This window comes from Microplitis mediator, chromosome 5 (genome assembly GCF_029852145.1).
Source record: "Microplitis mediator isolate UGA2020A chromosome 5, iyMicMedi2.1, whole genome shotgun sequence".
NCBI lineage: Eukaryota > Metazoa > Arthropoda > Insecta > Hymenoptera > Braconidae > Microplitis > Microplitis mediator.
In genome coordinates, this window is record NC_079973.1 from 9,636,932 (window position 1) to 9,646,096 (window position 9,165).

Below are 9,165 nucleotides of genomic sequence, written 5' to 3' on the forward strand. Positions count from 1 at the left end.
TTATAACCATATTTACTGTTAACTATAGAACAAGGGCCTATTCATGATTTTTATGCGTTTGTTTTGTTTAGGTTTTAAGTATCGGGTGACAGGAAACGTTCCAAGACCACTCAAACTGTATTTATATTTCTCTGAATACAAAATAAAGATTTATTTATCTATTTATTTAAAGTTTCTTATAATAAAAATATATAATTTAACACGTATGTGCCACGACGATTTATTATTTAAATTATTGACTAAATATTGATAAGACGCAATAAGTGTTGTAAGATATTAATATATAATTTCAAATGAAATTAAATGCGCGCCTATTTATGGATCTCAAGTTCACCAATTAATTAACAGGTGGAGGCACCTGATGCCACTGAGGACATAACACATAGCCTGCAATGAAAAATGTCGCTGTCAAAGTGTTAGTGGCTGGCAGTGGCAGATAGTGGGTTTGTTTCCCAAATACGTCACTATAGCCACGTTGGTGATATTATCATTAATGATGTCTACTTAATGATACATTCATTAAGGAAATTATTTAATATTTATACTCTATTATATATTTTAGAATTAATCAAGAGCATAATATGGATATCAAAATGAAAAATATATTTCTTTTAATGAGCTTAATTATAACTTATAATATTGATTTTAGTTATGGTCAAAGTCGTATAAAGCCGGTAAGTTAAATAAAATCAATCAATTAGAATTTAGAATTTCATTTATTAATGCCAAGGCACAGGCCAAATGGCAAATTTCATAACATAGTAATTACATTTATTACAAAAGAACATATAGTTGTGAGTACATAGTACAACTATATGAAAGAAGAATACTTATAGATACATTTAGTTTTGAATTACATCAATATTCATTCAGTAATAATTAAATAAAAAACAAGGATTTAAGGTATAAAGTCTTAACTTCTTCACTTTTACTTAGGTCAACTAGTAATTTTACGTATTTTAATTACATTTATTTTTATACATTAATGTTAATTTATATTTTTTAAATAAACTTTTCCATAATAATGATTATTCATGTTTATGGTTCAATTTTACGAATTATTTTTACTATTTAATGATTGTTTTTAGGGGCAAAATTCTTTATCAGATCGTGTTCAGCAACTAACTGAAATGGCTATGAAAAAGCCAGTTTTTAAATTTAATGGAGCTAAATTTAAAGAGTTTGTTAAAACTCCACCAAGAAATTATTCTATTATTGTTATGTTTACTGCCATGGCACCACAGCGTAAATGTCAAATATGCCAGTAATATATAATATACATATTTTTTAATTTAATTTATAGTTTTTAAATACTACTAAATACTTTTTAAAAAAGTTTAAACATTTATTTCAACGATACTGTAGTTATTAAAACGACTTTTTATTTAGGCATGCCCACGAGGAATTTGTAACAGTGGCAAACTCATTTCGCTATTCTCAATTTTATTCAAACAAGTTATTCTTTGCAACTGTCGATTTTGATGAGGGATCAGATGTTTTTCAAATGGTAACATTCATTATTTTTATATGAACCTTTTAGTATGGATTATTGCTTGAACGCTTTATTTTATAGATGCGATTGAATACTGCTCCGGTGTTTATACACTTTCCCGCAAAAGGAAAACCTAAAACAGCTGATACTATGGATATACAAAGAATTGGATTTAGTGCAGAAGCAATAGCAAAATGGATTTCAGAGCGAACTGATATTCAGGTGCATAATACATGTTACATTTGTCAATATATAAGGGATTCAAAAAACTTTCTGTGATTTAAAAAAAAAGCTAACATGTATATAAGTATAATGTATTTGTTTCAGATTCGTGTATTCAGACCTCCTAATTATTCTGGTACTGTAGCAGTTATCATGTTATTAATTTTAATAGGAGGATTTTTATATTTAAGGCGGAATAACTTGGACTTTATTTATAATAAAACTATTTGGAGTTTAGGTGCTATGGTAAGCAAAGTACAGACCTTGACTTAATCACGGTATATTATTAGACAGATATGAAATGTAATTTGTCAAACGATAGAACCACTACATTCAATCAACTCTAAATGTTATCAAACACAAAATTTATTGTAATTTTAGTGTAAATTACAAAATTTTTCGTATACCCTCAAAATATAAAACATCAAGAAAAAATTATAAACCCCTCACGAATACTTGTTTTGCCCAAAAAAGTTCTCTAAAAAAAACACGTTCATATCTGCTTGCACTTAAATTCAATAATAATAAATGAATCTCTTGATATTATTATTGTTGATAAACTGTCTGAGAGATGCAGCGTATATATTGAATGAAAATCCTCACAGTATTAATTTATAAAATTTAATAGATTTATTTTTACTATACCACAAGCAATCAAGTTGTACACTTTTGAATTTTCCAACTTTTTTTTTCTAAATAATTTACAATTAATCCTTATAATAATGTAAAAATCAATGAATTTATAATATCTTATATTATGAATTTTTTTTAGTTCTTTACTCTTACAATGATCTCTGGGCAAATGTGGAATCATATCAGAGGTCCTCCTTTCATTCACAAGGCAGCAAATGGAAATATTGTATATATACATGGATCATCTCAAGGTCAATTTGTTTTGGAAAGTTATATTGTTATGATTTTAAGTATCCTTTGAAATGTATAATATTAATTATTTTTCTTTTGATTAATTTTGATTTACAATGGATTTTGATTGAGATTTACAAGGACGTTTAAATATTTTTATGCAAAATTTTTCTCTTAAATATAACTTTTGAACATAACGTATAAAATCGCTACCCGGTAGTCGCAATAGAAGCTTTTCAATCAACGATCAATACCAATAACAAAATTAAAATTATTTATCAGTTTATGCGAAACATCAATTTCCTTAAAATATAATTAGATGGAGCCGTAATTTTAGGTATGCTTTTAATGACAGAAGCTGCATGTCGAAAAGGTGACATTAAAAAGCGACGAATTTTCGCTGTTATCGGTTTAGGTTTAGTTGCTGTATTTTTCAGCCTTTTACTATCTATTTTCAGAAATAAAGCACAAGCGTATCCTTACAGGTCAGTACTTAATTTTTTTTTTTTATTTTTCAATAATGAAATAAATTTTTATAATTTTTTTTTGAAAAAAATTGCATTATTATCTATATTATAAAATTATTCATAACTTTATTTATGCATTTCATTCGGTTTATTATTTTTAATGAATATAATTTTGTTGCAGTCTTCTTTTCAAATGAACAAAAGGATTTTTGTGTAACTGGCAATATCTCAAATTTGTTTTGGAAGTAAAATATTATATTTGCACTAAAATGTTAGAGATGGTAATTGTTCATCAATGAAATAATTCATTAAAATAAACGTTTTCATTACAATTGATAATAAATCATAATAATTTTAAAATCATCTGGACACTATTATTGCAAAATTCTAATTTCGTTAAAAAATTTTGATCATCACAATAAATATGTTGTAATAATTTAATTTGTTTAATCATAATTATTAATTATAGTTTTTATATTCGTAGCTAGGTACGTTAAGATTGGTTACGTTATAAAAACATTCAGATTTAATTTTATTTTTTCCATTTAATAAAAACATTCTACAATATTAATTGTAGTACTTATGTTATATTAGTTGTCTGTATGAAAATAACATAAAAACGATGGAAAATGTGGCCTATATTTTCATTTTAACTCCAGCGTTCGAGGTATGCACGTTTCGATTTTTCAATCTAGTTTAAAAAATTGTGCAAACATTAACAACTATAGAATTTTTAATGATTAATATTTTTCACCTTTGTAAATCTTTTTTTTATTATTTAAGTTTAAGGCTGTATTAATGCAGCCTTGGTGTAGCACAGCTGTGGTCATCGAATAGTTTTTTTGGATGCCAAATGTTACTGCCATGGTACAGTGATAGTTTAACAATCTTAAAATTTTTTTATTGTCACAATCGTGGTGTAGCGATCCTTAAAAATTTCTATGACTGTGGTGTAGTTTTTTTTTTTTTTTACGAATATTTAGAAACGAGTTTATTGTAAATTTACTATATTGTTTATTTGATTACTAATTTAACACTTGAATAATATAGGTCGAGAATCATCGAAATTAATTATATAATTTTATTTTTATTTTCAAATTGTACAAAAATACATGGACAAATTGTTCATATCAAAAAAGGAATGTATATTTTACGATGATTAGGATAATTTTTGAAAGTCTTCTTGTACCATCGATGGCTTGAAATAGCAGTTTCAGTCTGTAAAGTAACAAAACATATTGTTAACTAATCAATTACTTTGCGCCCAACTTAACATTACTTTGAACAAGATAAGTCTAGTAGTATTTTTGAGCTGAATTCGGTCGGCTACTAATCCATAGGCAAACTAAAATCCGGTTACAATTTATATAGTGCTTTTTGAGAAAAATATAATGTGTTTCTCTCAAGAAATGCTCAATTAATTTTATTAACAAGCCATGTGCAGTTAGTTTGTACAGTTTTTTATATGGAAAAGTAAAACATAAAGTTTTTTGTAAGCCCTGCACAAAATATGTGCAAATTTTTTTATGACGTTTCAAAATTAAGAATAAATCTTTATCGAATGAAATTAATTATTTTAAGTCTATAATCCCATAATATCAACAAAGTTTAAAATTCTTTGAAATTTGAAATATTTTTTGATTTACCTGATTAACAAGAACCCAGATAAATATGTAATAGAATGATGAACTCTGCCAAAGAATTATAGTTAGTGTGAAATACATAATAATTTCTGTTAATTGAAGAGGCGCTGTAATATATTGAAAAAGTCGACCATTTGGGATTTTATATGATTTAGTTACAACCACTCCTTTTTCGTTTTTTCGTAAATGTGCTAATATAAAATTAGTTTTTAATTGTTCATAGGACGACAATAGAAAAAACACAGCGGAAATAATACAAATACTATTTAATTTACTCCAGTGAAAATCATAGTCGGAACCTGAAAAAAAAAAAAAAAATTATATGCAGCTTTAAATATAAATAGCGGTTTAAATATCATTTTATATTATAAATGGAGCATACTGCATAATTTCGAGAAATAGTGATTGAGACTAGGATTCACACCATTGCAGAGGTCAAGACCTGATTACTCGTTTAACAATGTATTTTTGTTCTATCAGAAGTCTTAGGTTTTATAACTACCTGCTTCTTCATGAAGCTATTGGAGCAGAAGCTAATTGATAACACATACACGTGTCTTACAAAAAATTTACGTACAAGTAAAGAAATACATAGGTCAATCTATTACCTTCAATCTTCTGTGTTATGGTATAAAATATTTCCTACTTGAATTTTTTTTTTTTTTTTTGAAAGACTGTAGAAAGGATTTAGTGTGAGTAAAATATTTGAAAATTTTGTGGTGCTTGTAGATCAACGAGTTCGCGCTTGAGATGTGCAATACCATTTGATTCGAATTTTCTAAATGAATTTTTACATTTTAAAAAATAGTATTTACAGCTGTAATAATTTATGATTTTACAGTACTTTGACGATCTATATTTAGAAAAGTTTTTTACCTTTTACAAATCCAGATGATTCACCGATTATGCATGTTATTGTCCCAATATAGTGAATAAATCCAACTATATAATGACTTATATTCATTTTTGCATCGCTGTAAACGCTAACACAATGAGTTTCATACAATCTTTTCCAACATTGTATCGTTATCATTGTAATTGCTGTAATTGTTTGCTCTGATGTTACTATAAACAATTAAAAAATCATCTATGTAATTAAAATGAATAATTAAATTTGAAAAACACCATAACTCCAGTTTTAAACCGAACGATTTAAGCATTTTTTGATTTTCATTATATCATTCAATCATATAGCAATAAAAAAATCCCGTAACTTTTGGGATTTCAATATTTAGTAAATATTAACAAATCGTAAAAAAAAAAAAATTAGAATTTTCAATTACCAAGGGCTTTCCTAGAACTGTTGAATAAGAAGTCCAAAATTGTAAAAATAACTTCAGGCAGATTGCCTAAGTAAAAATATCTGTAAATACATAGGAGCAAAACAGTAGTTGATAGTGGAGCAGCAAATAGGTAAAAATGTGAAAAATATCTGAAAATGATAATACAAAATTAAATTATATACAATTTGTTAAAATATTGTTTTATGATTCAGTCCCACTTCGCAAGATGGCATAAGATAACTTGCACTTCTCGCAGACACGTCGTTATGCCTGTATCAATATACATCAATTCCAACATAACACTAACGAATAAAACATCTGAGGTGGAGTATACAACACACACCTATCAGACGGGTCTTATTTATCCTACATATAACTAGACCAAACGCTTTTTTCCTAACGAACTATTTGTCACTTTAAAATTAATTATATTAAATCTATAAGAATTATTTTTCGAAAATGAAATAATATTCAGTATTTGCACTGAACGTAAAAATTTGATCTTGCCTAAAATCATCTAAATAGTTACAACTATTATAGTATATTATTACTAATTATTTATATTTCAAATTACCTTTTAGGAACTTCAAATTTTTCTACAATTTTATGGCTAGTTTTTTCAGCATATTTTCCGTGTCGAAAGGATCTTCTTAAAAATATTGGTAGATAATTTTCATCAAAATGAATTAGGAAACTAGTTATTCCAACAATGATAGCAAAGCATAGAAATATCAATTTGATTAAATTTAAATCCATCTGTATGAAAGAAAAAAAAAAATTATTAATACCAATGAATCAATATTGATGTATCAGATTCAACTATTGCAAAGTCAAGCATGAAATTTTCTTACATCAAATTGTCTTGAGACCTATTTTATATTGTACATCTATACTCTTAAAAGTAAAAAAAAAAAAAAATCAAGAATACACTTTAACAAGCAAATCTGTTTTAAATCATATCTTCCGAAAAATACTATGAATGAATCATCCTATTTTTTTATTTATGGATTTAACAGAGATATAATTATTGCCATAAGCGAAGATTGCGTCTAGCGCGATGTGGAGCATTCTTTGTGCAAGTAAATGTTCAGTCTGGTCACAACGAACTATCTTATTTAATGCTCTAGTGTCAGCTGCAGCTCTTTATGCGTCGGGGATCTGGGGTTTACGGCATGTTGAGGAGCTCGATAGAATCCAACGTCAATTTTTAAAGAATCTACTATTTCTTCCGAAGTCTACTGCTGGTTACCTAGTACGCCGAGAGACGGGCACCAAGTCACTGGAGCTGCAAATCGTAAAAAGAGCCTTGTTCTTCTGGGCAAAGGTTACTGTGCTACCTAATACCAGATACCCGAAGAAATGTTTGACGCAGCTGATTGCCTTAGATGGCAGGAAGAATAATCTGCCAAAGTACAATTGGTATACTGGGATTAAGAGTGTGGTTCTGGCGGCTGGGTTTGGAAATATCCTGACGAACCCTGATGGCAATGTAATTAAAGCGTCCTCCCCACAAATTATTTCATCGCTCCGGGAGCAACAATAGCAAAGAGATAGTGATAGTATAGGGTCCTCTAGGGCCACCTACTATCCCAGCCTTTTCCAATCTACAGCAAGGGGCAAGGCTGACTACTTGCATTGGGACCTGCCTATCCAATGTCAAAGACTTTTAGCACAACTTCGTCTGTCGGGACAAGGGCCAGTTAAAATAAATTGCAATAATATTAATTACAGCATCGACACCTCATTGGTCTGCACAATTTGCAACCAAGGCGAGTCGGAGACAATCGAACATCTTGTCAAATCATGCCCCGCCTACACGCATGTGCGGTCAAGCAGCTACCTCACCAAGCCTACAGTGTTCATCATCTAGCTAAGTGATAAAAAAGAGGCCTTTGAATTGTACTATTTCAGGGCTAGCTGTATGAAGCTGAGAGCATTTATCATGTGGGAATAACCAAGGGCATCGACGAACCACTGTGATATGAAGAATCGGTTACTTGGAGTTTTGATATTTAATATTTATTGATATAGTCATATATTTTGCAATGATTTTTACTTAAGTACTATACGTAGTCATTAATGTGTTGAATGGAAGTCTTATTTTAAGTTTGTTAATTTGCTTAATTTATTGTATTGAGCCTACGTGGCGACCTGTAACAGGCCAAACGGCCTATTGATGGTATAATTAATAAATAAAAAAAAATAAATAAATTATTGCCATAATAATTTTACATAAATCTGACATCATGATGACGTCTTAATGATATCAATGTAACATAAGAAATGTTAATATTACAGAGCTGTATTATGTATTATTAATGGTATTACTTACTATAGTAGCTTATGCTTGTTTATAATAGTTTTATCCTCTTTTTTAGGAAATTAGTATTAACGTACTGATGGCTTCAAACACGTTTATGCCATTTTGTCATAAAATTTATATTAGAATTAAGATACCACTTAATATAAAAAAAATTTATTTATTAGAGTTTAAAAATTTATTTTTTTTGCTGTAACCGGTTCTAATAACCGTAATACTGATAGTATCAGTCTGATACTTTTTTATGAAGGTAGCAGAGAAATGGTATATTTAATTAGAAAATGGTAATCGGTTAGAAACTGAGAACTTGTTAATTTTTGTCATCAAAATACTATAGAAAATAGATTAAGTAAATAGCAAACGAGAAAAATTTTTTAAGTGGACATAATTAAACAAAATAAGCGAGGTCAACATTGGGCTGAAATGTATGTCTAATTATTAACAGCAACAATATATTTTGTTGCTGTTTGACATATTAAATAAAAATATAAACATTCCATATGTCCTGCGCGGTTACTAGGCTCGAAGCTAACGCCACCTCCTGGACAAGTTTGCTGTCACGCGGGACCAATTTGAAATTCGAAATTAATAAATGAACTTATTGATAATGATAAAAATGATTTATAAAATAAATTTTATCTGAGAAATGAATTTTTTTGTAAGATTTTTTAATTTTAGAATTTCTAAAGTTACACGAGATGACAAAAAAAGATCTCTGACTATACAATATCCAACTTTTGCCCACTATTATCATGCGCTCATATGTACACATTTTATGTATTTTTGAGTTCGCTATTTGGTAACAGGTGGAGGCACCTGAGATTGTTGAGGACATAACAATAAAATAATTCCTCATGTTAAAATTGTTTAGATC

General features: G+C 28.4%; 2 protein-coding genes across 2 annotated transcripts; one reads left to right on the forward strand and one right to left on the reverse strand.

The window, feature by feature from the left end:
• Positions 1–412: 412 nt before the first annotated feature.
• On the forward strand, positions 413–4,818 carry LOC130667556 (tumor suppressor candidate 3). The gene is made up of 8 exons (XM_057469208.1): positions 413–674; positions 1,089–1,264; positions 1,390–1,507; positions 1,574–1,714; positions 1,820–1,960; positions 2,487–2,637; positions 2,898–3,063; positions 3,227–4,818. The coding sequence occupies exons 1-8, from the start codon at positions 582–584 to the stop codon at positions 3,240–3,242; spliced, it is 1,002 nt and encodes a 333-aa protein (XP_057325191.1). The 5' UTR covers positions 413–581; the 3' UTR covers positions 3,243–4,818.
• LOC130667557 (polyprenol reductase) lies at positions 4,104–8,737 on the reverse strand. The gene is made up of 6 exons (XM_057469209.1): positions 8,304–8,737; positions 6,546–6,727; positions 5,972–6,120; positions 5,565–5,753; positions 4,692–4,987; positions 4,104–4,263 (listed from the first exon to the last, which is right to left on the reverse strand). Exons 2-6 carry the CDS (start codon positions 6,725–6,727, stop codon positions 4,171–4,173), a joined length of 909 nt encoding a protein of 302 aa, XP_057325192.1. The 5' UTR covers positions 8,304–8,737; the 3' UTR covers positions 4,104–4,170.
• Between the last annotated feature and the right edge of the window lie 428 nt (positions 8,738–9,165).